General features: G+C 42.8%; 1 protein-coding gene across 1 annotated transcript in view; it reads left to right on the plus strand.

Moving 5' to 3' along the window:
* Positions 1–18371, plus strand: part of PDE8A (phosphodiesterase 8A) — a 109477-nt gene extending 91106 nt beyond the window's left edge. The window contains exons 12-23 of the mRNA XM_026045802.1: positions 644–721; positions 1926–1996; positions 2522–2686; positions 4252–4300; positions 4554–4689; positions 6390–6588; positions 9133–9350; positions 10178–10310; positions 15266–15430; positions 16307–16436; positions 17215–17334; positions 17417–18371. Of these exons, the coding sequence (XP_025901587.1) occupies positions 644–721; positions 1926–1996; positions 2522–2686; positions 4252–4300; positions 4554–4689; positions 6390–6588; positions 9133–9350; positions 10178–10310; positions 15266–15430; positions 16307–16436; positions 17215–17321 (1451 nt within the window). The 3' untranslated portion in view covers positions 17322–17334; positions 17417–18371. The remainder of the gene's footprint in view (positions 1–643; positions 722–1925; positions 1997–2521; positions 2687–4251; positions 4301–4553; positions 4690–6389; positions 6589–9132; positions 9351–10177; positions 10311–15265; positions 15431–16306; positions 16437–17214; positions 17335–17416) is intronic.
* The last annotated feature ends 644 nt before the right edge of the window (positions 18372–19015 follow it).

A 19015-nucleotide genomic window follows, 5' to 3' on the forward strand; every position in this document is an offset into this window, starting at 1 on the left:
GAAGTGGAGAACATGCCCATGGAAAGATGAAGCCAGTTGCTAGTGATTTGGCTGAAAACCACTGGTTGCACAAGACAATCAGAAAAAAATGGTTAGCAATAAAGTAGGAATCCAGTTCAGAAGGCAGCAAAATAGATGCAAGTTCTCTTGATTTGTTTTAGAAGTGAGCAATATAAAGCAACCAAACCTTGAAAATTCTGTGCAAGGGCTCTGGGTTCATCTTGTGTGGGTCCAGTGTCCCATTTCAGCTGTAGGTAAAGGATCCCTCTGATGAAATTAAAAATATTAAGGACACCATCTATAAAGAATATTGTTAAGGCTGGTCTCTAGGTAGTAGCAGGTATATTTGCACTGYGTTTAACAGTATTGTGGAGTATTTGCCTGGGGGAAGAAATGAGGACTCTATTTGCTCCCCTCTGCAAAAAAAGAAACCCCACTTTGGTTCTCTTTGCCAGAGGTTATGAGTGGGTTCATGACCACATCAGTGGGCAGGAATTTGAGAAGGAGCTTTCACTGGCTCTCTTCTGCTGAAGTGCTGGGGGGAACATCCTGCAGCAGCTCCCAGCCTTTCTCTCTCTGTCTCTTCCTTTAACATTCACGCCAGGCAGGGGTTATGTCATTGTACAGTATCATTTTTCTACAGATATTCAGACTTGCAGACACAAAGACAGGAGGAAAGGATCACTGGATGTCAGATCCACAACCTCACGAGGGAGTGATGGTATGTTAAATTAGTAGATCTTTTTATTATTATTATTTCTATATGCATACGTACATGTGTATATACATATATAAGGTTAAATACATATATGTGTTTATATATATACACATGCACACATGCTGCTGTAATTGCAAGTCTCCAGTCCATGGACGACTCCACATTTCTGGAAGAACCCCATTTTATTCTCATGATTTTTAAATCCTTTTTTTCAAATAGCGAGGGGTAGAAGACATCACCTACTATCCTGCATGGGTAATTTCATGAGATTCAACTTCCATGAGATACCTGCAAGTATGAAGTATGAAATACAAGTATCAAGTAGAAATGGCAGACTAATCCTAACAACATGTTACAGTCTTTATCTCTTCCTTTTTTCAGTAAAGATTTGAAGTTGATTTTCTTACCATGTTGTTTTCTTTTCACTGTGTTGTATTGAGCTTCAGTGTACAATCCCAAACTAGATAGCTGACTTACATATTTTGTCAATACTTGCATGATTTGGTTAAACCATAGTTCAGTACAGCCTAGGCAACAGGCACTGGTGCAAGGTGGAAATAGGGCTGTAAAAGTGAGAAGAGAGTCATGTCCAAGTATGACAGAAGCAGGAGTGAGAGAGATCTGTCTGAACATAACTGTTAAGAAAAATCCATTTTGTCTTTACCTGTACAGAAACTAAATTGCTAAATGATGCAAAATGATTGTTTTTCAATTTCCAATAAATAATAGGCTAGAACTTCTGCTGTTTTAACTGGCATAGCTGTCTCACTTCAAAGGATCTTCACTGATTTACCTCAGCTTAGAAGCTGACTCACTTATGACTTGTCATGTTGGTGCATTATCTAGCAAAATTGTAAATGTCCTACAACAAATCAAGTGTAATAGGTATATATATGTGGCTGATGGTTTACAAACAGATACAYGTACACACACGTGCATAGTATTTACATGAATATTTCATTAAATGTTTTATTTCAAATGCAAAACCAAAGCCRTGATTTTGCCAGGCTGTTGCAGGTATCTGTTCAGGGAGAGCGGTGGCTCCACACGGTTCTCTCTGCGYGTGTGTGCCCAGCACAGCAAGTGTGTGCACATTCTGCAATATGCAGCAGCCTGTRCAGAGCAGAAAAGCAGTGCAGGGCTGTGGGTGAGCACGTGCCGAGCCGTGCCCGTGGCTGAACGGGGCTCCGTGTGCTTTGCTCCGCAGGCAGCTGCCAGCGGCGACACTCCTCCATGGCCCGCATACATTCCATGACCATCGARGCGCCCATCACCAAGGTAAGTGAGGAGGCCGTTCTGCTCTGCTCTGGTCCATTCCTTTCATATTCCTGCCTCGCAGAGGGTCCTCCCCGGGGTCAGCCACTTCCTGATGCCCTTTAGGACCCCCCTAGGACCTGTGTGAAGGGCAGGACCAGAGCGTTTCCTCTTTGCCTACGCACGGCAAGCRCTGTTCTGAAACCACGGCATGGCAAGAGTCAGCTCTTCAATGAACTGGCAGGAGGTAACAGCAGATCCATCTGGAGGCATTTTGAGCTTGCGCCTCAATCAGGAAAGAAAGAAACTAATGAAATTACTGTCTTTAAGGCCATGATCCTGCTTGAAAAGTCAGTAGCAAACATCAATGCTTTATTAATGTCCCATTAGAGATTTCACTTTGATTCTCACACATGAGTTAAAGTTGTAGATCTCATTTAGTTGCTATGGGTTTTCTGTAATAGCTGATTACAGCTGCTGTCAGTCCTGCTCCTTTCTTAAATCACTTCCAATCACTTCTAATTGGAAGCATGTCTGTTGTTAACCTAGGTAATAAACATCATCAATGCTGCACAAGAAAGCAGTCCCGTGCCCGTGGCAGAAGCTTTAGACCGGGTTTTGGAGATTTTAAGAACCACTGAGCTGTACTCTCCACAACTGGGGACAAAAGATGAAGATCCACATACAAGTGACCTCGTTGGAGGGCTAATGACAGTAAGTACATGCTGTCACAGACAGCTATTGTTTAATATCCCACCGCCTGAGAGTGGTAAGATTTTCCCAGTTCCCTGGTCTTTGCATCTAAAATGCCAAATTTTCATTAAAAACTGCAGACATGTTTCCTCTGTGCTATTAAAGTATTTCTGAAAATGGAAGGAAATTGACCAGTCCTCTTGAAACTTTAGTTTCACTAGAACAGGGAAGGAAAAGTACTTCTTTTTTTCAATATGATTCATTTCAAAATGATGTAGATGGGAGAGGGGACTAAGAAAAAGACAACTAGATATTTAAATATATTCATTAGTGTTAGAATGGCACATGTTGGTGCTTTTCAGTTTATAAAGAGATTGCATTTTCAAARGAATGCTAAATACACTTTTCTTACTTCTTTAGATGATATTAGTATTTGGAGATAGAAAAGTCAGAGTCCTTTGAGCTAGGAATGTGAATGTCCACATATTAAAATACAAWCATGCGCCACAGAACTTATTGTTTAAATATACAGGGCAAGAAAAAGACTGAATAAAGTCTGTATTTTGTTATTACCTTTTAAAAAAAGGAACAGAGATGTTGAAAGAAGAAGCCATAGACCTGAAGTTGAACAAAGGGCACATAGCAAAGCAAAGAACTGAACCTAAACTTTCCAAGTCTGGAGTCTGGCTCTTCTGATGATAACTAGATGAGCTTGGGTGAATGTTACCTGTGCCCTAGGGATACGTGTGCCAGTTAATAGTAGATTGGATATAAATGGCTGGCTCAGGAAAAGGATTTTGACAATGTGTTGGATGCAAAAGGCTCATTAGATGTCGGATATGTCTCTGGGCTAATATCATTTCGCGATGGTTCCAGTACAGTGTCCACATTTACCTCTTTATGCTTTGGCCGAGAAACATTGTGAACAAGGTAGAAGAATGCATTATGATTTTTTTTTGTTTGCTTTTTAAATAACTTTTTTTTTTTGGAAACATAATGGGCTAATATTAGTGCAAAGTAACTAACAGTGTGCATATCAAAAAAGCAAGCAAAGATTTGTGCCACAGATTTTAGACTGATGAATTGAAAGGTAAATATTAAATGTAGCATTCTTAATTCTTAAGGCTTAGTGTGCACATCCAGGCATCATTTCAGACTTGAGCCTAGGAGGCCCTGAGTTGGAGAATGCACAAGACTACGTTCTCCTTTGATGGAAAGGAAGCCCCAGAGTAATAGGGTAATTTGTTGCTCGGCGATCACAGCAACAAATCAGAATCTCCTGGTCCTGCTGAGGTGGCCTAGTCTGCCATGCAGCGGGAGGAGAACACAAGAGTATCCATCCATCCATCCATCCATCCATCCATCCATCCATCCATCCATCCATCCATCCATCCCCTCCACCTTCCACCCTTGCTGATGGGAAGTGAGCAAACCTGCAGCGCCAGGATTTCATACAAGCAAAGGTGGACGTGAGGCTGTGATTGCAGACCTCGATTTGCACCTGAGCAATTCCAGATTGTACTTTTCTTGTTCTTACAGATATTTTTTCCATGCCCTGCATTTAACTCTCACCTTTTATTGAACAGGATGGTTTACGGCGATTATCAGGGAATGAATACTTATTATCAGCAAAACGTAAGTTTTGATTTGGAAGTTATTAAGATGTAAAAAAGTAGTAAAAATTTAACATGGAAAGTGTGATCAGATGTTCTTCTTTCTTAATAAACAATGTTTACTTTTAAATAAATATATTGCTTACATACGTTATTTATAAGTATTGTTCTACAATGTTATTTCCAGGCGTGATTACAGAAAATAAAACATGTACATTTAGTAAAAGTTTACTTCAGGATTATTAATAGGCATCTACAAATATATTCCTCAACAGAAACTCATCAGGTTGCAAGCAGTTTGATCTCTCCCATCTCCCTCAACGACATACCCCCACGGATAACACAGGCAATGGAAAAAGAAGAGCACTGGGATTTTGATATCTTTGAACTTGAGGCTGCCACCCATAAAAGGTCAGTAAACTGGAAGGCTCATGAAGCTGCTGCAAATTGACTTAAATGTCATCCTGTAATGGGCTCTTCAATTTCTCTACCTCTTTTTCAAATTGGAATTACTTTTAATTTCAAAGAAACATGTCTGAAATTCTCTCAATGTCATATCTGTTCTCATTCCTTGTGCAAGAACCCATTAAATATCTTCTGTTTTATCACACACTATTTTCTGCTATTTCCARTAGATGCCAACGAAGACTAAATATATTTGATAAATTATAATAACAAAGCGATAGCATTTTGAAAGCCTTTCTTTTCTGTTCTTTATAATTAAAAACTTACACAAATCAAATTTTGGGGGAKCTAAGTTCAAATTATGTCCAACTGCACAGAGTCACCATGTTGGTGTTAATCTGATCACCTGTGTAGATCACGCTTTACTTTCTCTCCAAATATTTTTTATTCTTAAATCTTTATATCTGGCTTTTTGGCGGAATTCTCTTTGCTGCCTTCTGGGGTTGGAGGAAGGTCTGTATTCTATATCTTAGAAGGCTGCATTTTATGTAGAAGATTATAGCTGAAGAATATTGTTTTAAAGTACAGTGTACYAAAAGCTCTGTCTAAGCAAGGTATCAAGACATTTAATGTGCATGCATTTACTTCTACTTTAGATCTCAGCTTTATGAATCAAATAAATCGGAAAATATTTGGCTTTTTATTCTTCCTTAAAGTGATATAATTTTAGATGTTACTGTAAGTGAAGAAATCTACATTTACTCACTTTATTTTTTCCTTTGCTACATTCTCATTGCTAATGGAGTGCTATAGATCTAGTAATAAAAATAAAGGGCAAAAAAAACAGGGTTTGTAATATTTAATACTCAGTTTGCAATAGCTTAAGAATTGGTTATCCCAGTCAACATGTGTGAGAYGACCAGATAGGTTTCTCTGTTCTTATTGATTTGGAGAGAGACAGAGGGACAAAAAAGGTATTTTGTCACCTATCTTCTTATTAAAGGKATTAAGATTGCTTCCTGCTGTGTTTAAATAAAAGCAATTCATTTATTAAAGGCATTAAAGTGATCTTCCATGAATCAACACCATGAATATATTATTAGTAATTACCTCTAGTCCATGTYGGCACAGGGTAGTAAGGCCGAGGTAGTTCATTAGATCCAGGCTTAGGGCAGTGGCTGTGACAGCTCCCTGACACGGAAACGCTGGTGCGGTCGTGCCGGGCGGCACCGCCGTCCCTCGCTCGGTGGGTCCTGCAGGGAGAGGCAGAAGGTGGGTGCCAGCACGACGCGCCCGCGCGGCGCCGCAGGCCGGCTGCGCTGCTGAGCTGGACGGGCTGCCCCGTCCAGCCGGGTGAGGCCCCTGCCCTCCGCTCACACRGGGCTCCTAGACCTCATTTTGGCTGCACTCTACCTGAACCAGACTGCCCAGCTCCCAGAATGCTGCTCCGTGTGGCACGGCAGCAATATGGGGCCTGCTTAGTGTTCCTGGGAGTATCAGGAACCGGCAGATTCTGACTACGGGCAGGTTGGAGTTAGGTAGAAGGTTTTGATGGGTTTGCACTGGAATTCTGTAGCAATTAAATACCTATACCTAATGTGACATTCTATTAGTTAATAATGCTGTGTGGATCCATACTATATACAGTTTCTAATATTCTCTCAACCTTGTTTATTTTAAAATTTTGTGTTTCTTTTTCTCTGCAGACCTTTGGTTTATCTGGGTCTCAAAATATTTGCTCGCTTTGGAATCTGTGAATTCCTAGACTGTCCTGAATCAACTCTGAGGTCGTGGTTACAAGTTATTGAAGCTAACTACCATTCCTCCAACTCCTACCATAATTCTACACATTCTGCTGATGTGCTACATGCCACTGCTTACTTCTTGTCTAAAGAAAGAGTAAAGGTGAGTCTATGTTTCTCGGAAAGAGTGGGTTGGAAGTACAGGTAGGATGTCTTGGACAAGTTGCCAAGGACCAAATGTCTACCTAGTGCCAACTACTGCAGCAAGTGAGAGATCAATGACAGATACTGGTATTACTGGAATTGAGTTAAGGGAAAATGAAAGCTTCCTTTTAAAAAAGGAAGTAACAGAAATCTTTCTAGCATAGATGATCTTAGTGAGATGGGTCAACTAATGACAATTATTTTTGTGAGGTTCCCCTCAGACTTAGACAAATAAATGGCCATTTCTTCAACTCTGTGATGCTAGTTTTGCATAACACTGCCAGGACAACGAAGGCCGTAACGAAGCTTTAGTGATTCCAAAGCTGTCACCCACCAGAGGAGACGCTTAGACTGCACTGGAGGAGAGTATTAAACACATTATTTGTTGAGGTTACTTAACCATAGTGCTCCTTGGTTCGTTAGAACCACTGAAAACCACAACTAATCAGAGTCACCTTTGTTCTTGTGCTGCCAGAGGGCAGCCTGTGCTGTGAAAAGGGGAATTAAGACAGGGCTAGCATGTGTCTGTAGCAGAGTGGCAGTATTCATTTCTGCATGGCATTTCTGGATACAAATTCCTACCCTGATTTGGCCTAAGGATAGGGTTTGTGATGGGCACCTGGCTGAGACATTTGTGACTGTAAACAAGTTTCTGACAGCTCATTAAAAGTGTAGTAAGTCCCTTAACCTGGAGCTGCAGCTCATTAGTGTGTTCTCCAGTGGCTGACTCAGATACTATGTGCCAAGTGGGAGAGGAACTTCACTGGGTAGTTTCAGTCTTGTATTTGCTAGCGGCTTAACTGGTCTTCCCAAGAATATCACTGAAAACCAGACAAGATCTGGAATCATTTCAATGCCACAGAAGCATGATTGCTCCTCCCTCCCAGAATATTATCTCCTTTCCTCTGTAGGCGAAGGAAAATAGAGTGTTGCAACAGAAGGAGTAGAATCGAAGTTCAAGATTTTCCCTTTACCTTTTCAGTGTTTCTGCACAGCTGCTTCTGTTGTCCACAGTTCAACTTAACCTAAATACAGGAGGCCAGATTCTGCAACCCAGGTTTACATTGAGAAATTTTCAGTAAACTGAACTCAGTTCTTTTCTGCCCCAAAAGTGAAGCAGTGTTCTCAGAATCATTTCCACTCCTGTGCTGTAGGACTTAAGCTGACAAAGTTAAAATACTTAACCTGAAATTGGAGGAAAAGGAAATGTAAATCCCTTCAAAGTTTGCCATGTCAGACTAAGGAAATGGGCCTGAGACACATCGCTGGGCTCCAGCAGGTTCGAGAGGCTCCAGCTCCTGGTCGCTTCCCATCCGCACCGGCTTTCTCAGGCTGACTGCCGGTCCAGGTGGGTTTGCTCCCTGCAGGAAGACAGGTGCTGTGATCAGACCCAGGCTAGGCCTGGTTCCTAAAGACAGCCGAACACTCGTGTTGGACGGGGAGGATGCAAGCAGGCCTTTCTGCTTGCACTGGCAGCACGTGCCGATTCATTCATAGGAGACATTTATAACGGAATTTTACATATTAGAGCTAATATTTCAGATTTTATTTTTATTTTGACATCACCAGTCAAAATGCAGTGTTAGTCAAGCCTTAAAAGCACTGTCTGTTAACCAAAGCAGCATTTATAGGCCCGCATTACCCATTTATTGCACACTGGGCAAAGAGCTGTCAAGAGAACCTTGGTGAATTCAGCATAGGTTTCTTCAGCATAAAAACAGTATAGAAGCTTAGTAACTTAATAACTTATATGAACAGTATAAAAAAAAAATCTGTATTTCATTATAGTATAACTACATATAAGGCTAGATAAAAATATACTAGATATAAATATATATATAAGTATAAATATACTAGATGTAAATATACTACATATAGTATACATGCTATGAGAATTAGAATCTGATACAGAAAGAACAGAACAGAGTGTCATGTAATTTTTCTGTGGATATGAACCATCAGGAATTCTTCATGGAATCCTTCACAGAACTCATACTAGCAGGGACTCGTGGACACTATTATTATTATAGAACTGGATATGTGTGAGATATTCTTTACAAATCACAACCCAACCAACATGCAAGTGAAATGTGATTAAAACACATTAAGTGTCCAGAAGAAATGAAGATGTCTGATGGATATAGAATATTTTTTAGCAGTATTTGTCCTTCCACCAAGTTAAATACCCTAATTTTGAAGGTGGTTTATTGTGCTTATAGAAAACATAAAGTAGGTTAATATTTTCTATTTGTTTAATATGATGCACTTTGTCAAAGATGTGATGAAGGCAAAATTCAATGGGTACCAAGTGGCCAAAAATGTCATGTAGTGTTCAGTGAAGCTTATAATGATTTTTCCATTGCTCTGCCTAGAACATCTGACCCTCAATGATCTCCAGAATTCTGGCTTTTGTCCCTCAGGAACTTGGCTTAACCTTTATGGGCAGAGTAGGGTTTCTAATGAGTCTGCCAGGAAAACGACGCATCCTTCCTTCTATTTTTAGCAAACTTTGGATCCAATTGATGAGGTTGCCGCTCTCATCGCTGCCACAGTCCATGACGTGGATCACCCAGGAAGAACAAATTCTTTCCTGTGCAATGCTGGCAGCGAGCTGGCAATTCTCTACAACGACACCGCAGTGCTGGAGAGCCATCACGCCGCGCTGGCATTCCAGCTCACCACCCGGGATGACAAATGCAATATATTTAAAAACATGGAAAGGTAAGCTCGAAACCTGGGGCACTTGTCCACCTACTAACATTTCCCACAGTTCTGTGTAACACAAGATAATAGAAACAAGAATCCTAGAGGAGGACAGGGCCTTGTGGACAACTGCAAATGGTCCTTGCAGAAGTTTTTGCTTCTGAGCATAGAGTCCTGCACAGGCTTGGGAGTTCTCCTGTAGCTTGGGTTTCTGCTGTGGGTAAAAAGGCAGACCTCGCCTAAGGAACTTACCGTGTGATTCTCAGATTAGCAAGTCTGGGAGAGTAATTTTGTATCACGACAGAGGACAAGCTGTGGCTGATGGGGTGGGTGTTTGCTAAGTAGGATGGAAGACAGGAGAAGCCTCACTGAAAACTTAAAAGCTTCATTGTAATGGAAAACATAAGGAGCTGTTGCTCTCCTTTCAGCTCTGGAAAGGCCTTTTAGCAGGAGGATGTGCCCATTGCCTTGGCATTCTCAATGCAGCACAGAAGTACTGCTGAAAACGTGGCTGGAGCAGGGGCTGCTGCTTCAGTGTGTGCTGACGGCCTGGGAAGGTGCCTGTGTGACACACGCRGCAGCCCTACCGTGTAGCTGGTGCCTCTGTTGTGCCCAGCTCTTGCGCTGTTTCTCCTAAGGATCCAGGGAGGCCTCCAGCACGCGCCTCTCCGCACACCGGCGGGTTCTGCACCTAGCAGAGATGCAGCATCCCCAGCGTTTTGCGCTGTTATTTCTTCCCTCAGCACCTCTCCACAACAAAAATGATCTATAGTATTTTTGTAAGACTCCTTTAGCAAGTGACCCTCTGTAAACCAGCATTCCTAATGGTCTCCTTCTCTATGCAGGAATGAGTATCGAACCCTTCGCCAAGCCATTATTGACATGGTCTTAGCAACAGAAATGACGAAGCACTTTGAGCACGTCAACAAGTTTGTCAACAGCATTAACAAACCCTTGGCAGCGCTAGAAGAAAATGGGGTAAGCAACACTATGCATCTTCTTTAAATGACGAGGCATGGCCTGGGAACCCTTGGCAATACGGAATTCTTATGTAGTATTCCAAGAAGGTTCATTAGAAATGGGGAGTTTAGAAATCACAGAATCATTAAGGTTGGAAGAGACCTCTAGAAATCATTTAGTCCAACCACCTGCACAGGCAGGGTCACCTAGAGCACGTGGCACAGGGCTGTGTCCAAGTGGGTTGGCAGATCTCCAGAGGAGGAGACTCCACAACCTCTCTTGGCAGCCTGTTCCAGGGCTCTGTCACCCTCACTGTTAAGAAATGTCTTTAGCCTCTGGGTTTGAATGCCCTTCTGCTTAACATGGTCGTCACACATTTTAAGGATGAGGGGGAGGCACCTGGATCCTATTAATATTGCAGTGCTGTGATGTTTTATGAGAACTAGACATGTACGTAGGGCCAGAAGCTTGGCATGTGTGCTTCCCTGCTAAAAATGCCATGAATCCTGTAATAGCAAAATTACTGCTGGTGGCGGAGCCTTGGGGTGGGTATATTGAGGGCTAGATGACACCCTGGAAGTGAGTGAGGGTGTGGGGGCCTCAGCTTTCAGTGCTGCCTGGCAGCGGTCGTGGGTTTTCTGCCTGCTTTCTCTTTTAATCTTTAAAATAGATGATGGTGGCATTATGTATCATGTAGACATAATCAATAGCCATCTGGAACTCCATGGAMGCAATGAAATTGCCTGTTAGGAACCCATTCTGAAAAACCACACCAGCTTCAATAACAGCTTCAGCCAGCAGTTTTGTTGCCAGTAAGAGCAGTGTATAATTTTGTTGGAATGGCTTTTACAAAGAGATTTTCAGAGATGGTTATAATAAAGTTTGCATTGATGGCGATGTTCTGTAGGAGCTGTAATGGTTGTCTGTGTTTTCCTACCATGTTTTCAGAAAGTTACATATTTGAATGTTGGGTGTAACGAGGAGGGCAGCCTTTCTGTCGTCAGAGGGTAGGAGAGGCAGAGATCTCATTCTTCACCCCTCAGAAGCAGATTGGAGCTACATGGAGGATATCTTTGTCCATAGGAACATATGCTAGAATTAGCTTTGTTCTTGGCACCCAGTGATGCTAATGGGAAGTATGTGAATGTGAAGCCAAAGTCCCAGYGGGATACTGATTTACTGACTAAACTAGGAGAGAGGCTAGGTCTGTGGCTTCAAGTGTTTTTCCCAGACAGCCTCATGTTGTATAACATGGCTTAAAGTCACAGAGAGTCTAACACTGATTTCTAGGGGTGTTGCATTGGATCTTATATAATTAAGAAGTTCTCTGCCCAGGACACATCTCCCCCTTGTAACAAGTGCCTGTCCACTGCTGCCAGAACCTGGAAAAGACAACAACTAGTTTCAGTATCCATGATCCTTAGATGGATCATTTATAAGTTAGATGTTACTACAGGTGGTACCTCCTACCTACTGCCAAAGGTTGGTCAAAAACATGTTCAAACTGTAAAGTTGTCTTCAAAGCTTAGTAAATGACAGAGCAAACAGCATCTCCTCAACCTATAGGCTATGTACAATGTAGTCAGATAGAAGTTTCATCAGATTCAGGCTTCCACAGGCCCTTCTGTGATTTCAGTCTCTTCTCTGTCCACTGCCTTGTCCTGCTCTTTCCAGTTCACTCGCACCGCTCTGCTCCTTGGCTTCTCACCGGCTCCGTCTCTTCCCCGTCCTCCTCCCCGCTGCCCGTTCTGCCTGCTTGCCAGGCTGCTGGTCTCCTTCAGGCTGCTCGTCTCCTTCAGGATTCCCAGGCTCTTTGAGCCACTCTCCTCCCTCTCCTTTCCTTTCTCTGCATTCAAATCAGGCAATCTCCTCCTCTTCCATGCTGCTGTTTTCAGGCTGCTTTGATGGGCTCCCTGTTCTTAGTTACAACACCTGGGCCTGGATAATGCCTAGTCCAGCAGAGCCAAGAACTGCAGTTACAGGGAGAGCCCTGCTCAGGTGCAGCCTCCAGCAGTCCCTAYCGAAGCTGCACAAACCACAGGTTTATTTTTCCAAAGCTTGAAAGTCAGCCAGCAGATTTGTGTGGGGCTGACTGCCTGAACCCAAAACTATCCATGCCACTGTACATGCCAGCTCCTCGCTCGTAAAGCTGTGCAGGTACAAGAAGAGGAAGAAGCAGAAATAGTTTCTGCTATCAGCACAAGCTGCTTATTTCCTCTAACCTTGTATTTAGAAGCCACCAAAACATTTTTAACTGTAATTTTCACAGGAAAAAAACAATCTTTGCCTGAGGCGGACACCTGGTGGGGAGACTTCAACCAAACAATTTAAATTGGCAGTTAGGAACAGTGTTAAACAAGATCTTTTAATATGAAGTATCAGCCTCCAGGCCAGCCTACAACTATAACTGTAGATGATTAGACTTTTTCATTCAGATTTATCTTTTTTTCCAAATATACACTTGTATTAGTTTATGATTATGGGGTGGTTTTATTTTCCAGAATCAGATTTTGCTTGAGAATAATAATAATTAGATTTATTTGAATGCCTGATGGACCTTTTTGTTTCAGAAGATTATAATGGAAACATAAGGCTGTCAAAATGGATAGAAAATTGTGAGGGTAAACACTTCTGCTCAGTTTCTTGAACGTAATAGTCAAGAAGGCAAGAGGGGGGTTGTGATTCTCTGCAGCTTTCCCAGCCCAGCGGTGCCGGGCACAGGCTCTGACCCTGCTGAGCCCTGTGCTCGAGGGCAGCTCCCTCCAGCACAGGCTGCTGCAGGGCCCAGGCTGCAGCCAGGGAGGAAGGGGTGGAAGGGAAGGGCACCTGTGCCCTGGCGCAAGAAAGGAGAGGGAGAAATGGGCACGTCGAACAAGCAGGGAGGAAACGGTGGCTGTCRTGAGGAGCAAGGAGGAGCAGCAGAACCCATGCAGATGGTGGATGTGGCAGTCCCAGAGAAGAGGGCAGTGCTGAACTCGAGAGGTTTATCTAGCCAAGTTCTTAAGGCGGGAGTCATGAGACTGCAAAAAGGCTAGGAACAATAGTTCATTTTTTAAGCAGATCARGAGGGAATACGTTTTCCTTCTTAGTTCTGAGTTTCCCAGTTGAGCAGGTTCCTACCAACAGGCCCGTGATGCTGGAGTGGGTCAGGGTGCTTGTTGCTAGCGGGACGCGCTTGCGGATCTGCTCCCAAGCCCGGCTGTGCGTCTGGCTGCAGCAGCAAAGCGTTTCCTGGCCTGTTTTCCAGGCATGGCTGTGACTCAGTGTGATGTTTGTAGGCTGCGCTGCCAACCATGTGTTCCAAATGGGACAGCTCCATTTTTTTWAATTATTTATTTTTTTTATACATATTTGTTCAAAGAACCATGCTGAGAAGCTGCTGTTTGTTTCCTTTCTTCTTTTGTTTCATAAACTGAAAAAAAATCCATTCCAGCTCCAGCATCCTTTATCCTCCCATTTCCCTTCATGATGTCACCTAAGCCTCGACAGGAAGCCGACATCTGACATGCGGAGACACCTCTGCACTCTGAGCAGGATGCCAGCACTAAGCACAGTTAGCACATTTTATTCCCAAGACATCCGCATCCAGCAGGCAGGACTTGCTCCTGGTTTGAATGGATCACAGAAGTAAACATCCGTTCTTGATTCCTGGTGATTTACCTAGTAGGATGTTATCTGCCCTCCTTAGCTGAGTGATCTCTACTCAGTTTCTCCTGTGAAACTGGGGTATATTCAGCTCACTCCTTCCTCTGCGTTTTCCCTGCTGTATATATAAAAATAGGGGAAGAACAGGTTCCCATAGACTCATTTTGGTGGAAGCTGTAGAGCTGTTTCTGAACCAGGAAACCACTACCTAATAATTTTTAGATTAATCAATATTCAGTTTCTTCCTTCAGGGAGAACTTTTTTCCACATAATGAAAAGTATGTCCTAATAAAAGATCGGACTTTCTGCTTCTTTATGGAAAGAAGCACATACAAAGTACTGCAGGAACYGGTGGCGTGGTTGTTACTGTTGTTATTACTGTTATTCCTTGTACTTCTTTGCTGTATCAAATACAGAGCCAGATGTGGTAGGTGCTGGAGAACTCTGATGTATTCCTTGCATCAAATAATTTCTAACGCAGGTGGAGAATAAGAGACTGTAGTAAATCTGTCTGCATCCATCCACATAAAGATTCGAGTAACAATGAGATCCCTATGAGTGACTTTTTTTAGATATCTTAATCACCGATCCTTATCCTTTGGAAACTTCTTTCATCAGAGCTCTGTAGACAGTAGCTTCTGATCTGGGTCACTGCAGCCTTCCCTTGCATTAGCTCCAAGTACATGGCTGCGCGTGCAGCCTGCAACCAAATACAGGCCATGTGGGCGCTGAAGCCCTTCCTAGCAAGATGCTGCTGCCCTGGAGCGTGTTCGAATCCGTCGCTTTAGCAGGGACAAACTCAGGGCAGAGAGAGGAGGCACCTGGCGCCCCATGGGGCCCGCTCTGCAACACTGCCCCTAYCTGGATGGGCTTACGCTTAAGTCTGTGCGCAGGGGGTGACCATGTGTCCTGGGGCACTCCTTCTCTTAACAGAWCCTCCACTTTTAATGGAAAAGCCCATTAATCTCTGTGTTTCAGTGGACAGATGTATTTTTCTGCCTTCACAGTGTGCATCCCTGTGTTCAGGGATGAACGCCCCCTCAACATGCTCTTAAGGACGCAGATAAGGCACAGAGGGATTAAGCAACTTGCCCAAAGATTTCCAGGAGCTCTGTCAGACAGACAGTGAATGAATCCAGAAACTAGAGTTCAGTGCTAGTTCCGAGTTGTAGCTAATCTCCCTATTTCCCTGTAAATTCAGCTCTAAGTACTTCTTGTCATCGAGGCAGGCCTGGTTCCTATGCAGAAACATGCCCAAAGCACAAAGCTTTTGAGTAMGCGCACAGAGACCTTGCTGATGGATTGTTTTCAATTCTCAACTGTTACAGAATAACAGTGATGGGGAGTCGGTCAAAAACGTTCTCACATCTCCTGAAAACCGTATCCTCATCAAACGTATGTTGATAAAGTGTGCGGACATCTCCAATCCCTGCAGACCMCTGCCGCAGTGCATCGAGTGGGCCGGGCGCATCTCTGAGGAGTACTTTGCACAGGTAAGGCACCTACAAAGGGCTGCTAAATTTCCAGGTGGGCATTTCCTTTACAAGCAAGAAAAGGATGCTGTATACTGTCAACCTTTGTTGACAAAGATCTCAGAAAATTGAAAGCTGCATTGCATAATGTGAAAATAGGATTTTTTTATATATATATTTTAATGCTGGGCTATTATTCATGCTAATGCAAGACTAGATACCTCCATGCAGAAGGAAGCTGATGGCTTCTACAGTGCAGTTTTTGAAGCACTTAAGCCTTTGTGTTGTTCTGCTTGCCGTCCAGCCAAGCACATTGCCGTCACAGGACATAGGGCGCGGAGCCGCCCACATCCCTACGCGCTGGTTCTGCCTCGGGAAGAGGCTGGTTCTGCCGGTGGGAGCAGCACAGGCTGCCGGCAGCGCTGAAGCGGGGCCCGGCGGGAGACCAGGGCAGAGTCAGAACAAGTGACAGAACAAATACTGACTTGGGGCCTTTCTACCTCCAAGGGGGGAAGGAGGATTAAGATATTTCACCCCCTCTAGTATGTACAGAATGGCATGGCTCTTGGAGGTTGAGTGGTGGAGCATCTCTGAAGTCCAAAGCAGTCATAAATTAAATCAGTAACTTGTGAAGCACCCCAGCACCAACTGTGTGTACATGCAGAAAATAAATGCATCACACTAGGAAACACGGGAAGAGTCTGTGCTGTCTGCTGTTTGGCTGAAACCTGTACAACGAGGTACTTAGGATTTACTTGTTTGTTCTTCAGATTTATTCTGATTCCTGTGTTTATTTAGCAGTTGCACACCTTGGTCAGTGCCAAAAAATCTGTTGCTAAAAGCACATCATTAGCAGAATGTGCCTCAGATGAATAACCAYGTGACTGTTCTTTGCAGACTGATGAAGAAAAGAGGCAAAGCTTACCTGTGGTGATGCCAGTTTTTGACAGAAATACTTGTAGCATCCCCAAATCCCAAATATCATTCATTGATTACTTCATCACCGATATGTTTGATGCCTGGGATGGTAAGCAAAACTCTGCTACGTTTCCTATCAATAAGTATTTTGAAAGCACTTGAAACTACTGTGATATGAAATTGTTCTCTTATGACTCCTAAAAAAAACAGTGAATAAAATGGAAAATTTTTGCAGTTTAAGTACATCTAATAAMCTCATTATAGCATTATAATAGCATTAAAATGGAAGCATTTTGATAGTGCCACAAACAACTCTCAGGGTTTTTCTTCTAAACGAGTTTCAGGCAATGTTTTAACTTTTTTTAAGCTGGCTTCTCTCTAACTGGAGAACAGACCGCATTCACTTTGATACCACACTGCACATAGTCKTTTTGTCCATGTTAACATGAGTTATTCTGCAAGACAAATTTCTACAGTCTGGAAACTGCTTAGGGGGAGCAGCTATTTCCTCCYGAGTGCAGCCTCTGTGGTCAAAGTGGTCAGAAATGTGACTCCCCTGAATGCTGGTTCCTGACATGTGACAGAGATTGGATGAAGTAGAATAATTACAAGCATGATTAGTTATGCCTCTCCTGGAAAACTGGGTCCCTTTGCTAGTTTTACAATACCAGTATTAAGTAGACTCAGAGAACTGTCTCCGTAGCCTGGGAGGATCCATGACTGATGAGAGCTCTGAATCCAGAACCATTTTGAACTGTCAGGTTGTCAGATTGAAGCATTCCTCCTCAGCACAGTTGCCCAGACATTTCAAGTGATATTTCAGCAGGCAGAATCATGTGACTGTTTCAATTCTGCAAACTAAATACGCTTTGCCCTTTCTTCCCTAGCATTTGCAGACCTGCCAAATTTGATGCAGCATCTGGATAATAACTTTAAATACTGGAAAGGACTAGATGAAAGGAAGCTGCGGAGCCTCCGACCACCACCAGAATAGCAATTAGGCCATGGTGTGTAACTTACTAACTCAGTGCATATTTATTCAAGCTCAGTTTTGTTCATGTGATTTCAGATTTGTTTTGGTCTCTTCAGTATTACAGTAAGGCTAGAGCTCATGCACGGGGGGAGCTTTCAGATTTGAGCGGACACGAGGTCAGCAGTTGACTCCCCCAAGCTACAYGTGTGGACTCCAACAAAACTGACCTGTGGAGTGGAACTGCGCTGGATGCTGCAGCACTTGGACTGAAGAGGGGCTGTTAGTGAACATAGTTTTGCATTATCTCTGCACCAGTGTGTGAAGCTGGAAGACCTTGAAGAATCCTCATAAAAAGAACATTCACTAGAAGATTTTGCTTAATCCTCAATTCTGCAAGAGAAATAAAGAAATATCTATTAATAGTGACTCTCAGCTTTTATTGGAAAGCTACATGCTTTTTATAAGCACTTAAGACAGTTACATAGAACAATCAGACATTTAAAATGCAAGTCTCCATGAAGGAATTTTTGATCTATGAAAAATAGATCTACTCTATTTTTTCACATCACAGAAGGTGCAATCATTCACTTCTGAGCACTACTGAAAGTGAGTTCTCTTTAAGAAATTTAGTAGCAAATGTAAAAAATAACACAAGATTTTTTGAGGTTGATCGTTAGCATCTATGATTAAAATGTTTTATTTATTTTGTTAGATGTTCAATATTTTCTATGAATTTATAAATACTTAAAAGCCAAAGCCAACTTTAGATGCATTACAAATTTACATGATTCATACTCATTAATATACATTTAATTGATGTACAGACCTTTTATTTTCATAATGCAAATACAAAATATTATACAATGATACATTTTTATTGCACTGTAAGGATAGATGTGTATGTTTAAATATTGTCTGATTTATGTTAATTAAAATAAGTTTTATTGAAAAGGTCTCACTTGAGAACRGTAAATAAACAAGACATGTATACTGTCTGAGCACCAGAACARCAGGCAGTAGCGCTCTCTCAAACCAGTGACGATCACCTGATCTTCCCCTGGCTACAAATGTCGGAATTTTTTGTTTTCCCCCCCATGAAATTTTATGATAAAATTCCCTGWCAAAGTCTGCCTTATTTTATATAGTATTTCTACAAAGCATTCCACAGCATTTATGAAGAGGTAATACTAAACATCTAAGGAATTTCAACATTTTATAGCCTGTGTACTTTCCTCTGCCTTGACAGAAACCGAACAGAGAAACAACAACAAAATCCTTTAACTCGAGCAGTTTGTAAAGGCTGTGTACCTTCACAATTTGAATGAAACCKTCATAGCAAGCACCAGAAAACAATAAAATGTATATTTTAAGAAGTGTCAAAGTCCTAGCCATTTCATTGGAGCTGTGTACTTATGTTGTAGTGAAACGTGTATTTATTTTGTAGTTTGCAGACTGTCTAACAGCGCCCTGCAGTTCTTGTAGAATCCCCAGGACGCTGGGTGCCCAAGCTGGGCTCGACCTGGCAGCCAGGCTGCCCTCTGCAACGCGCCGGGCGCCCCGCCGGGCCCTCGGCCATGAGGGCAGTTTGGGGGCTCTGCGAGGGCTGAAGGGCCTTCGCGGGGGGCCGCACAGCGAATCACTGCGCCAAGGCCAGGGCTATTGCCCGAGAAGGGACTTTCRGAACCACTTGCCAAGGAAGCAGCACAAGCAGCCGA

Source organism: Nothoprocta perdicaria, unplaced genomic scaffold (assembly GCF_003342845.1).
Source record: "Nothoprocta perdicaria isolate Ctin4 unplaced genomic scaffold, notPer1 scaffold_41, whole genome shotgun sequence".
Taxonomy (NCBI): domain Eukaryota; kingdom Metazoa; phylum Chordata; class Aves; order Tinamiformes; family Tinamidae; genus Nothoprocta; species Nothoprocta perdicaria.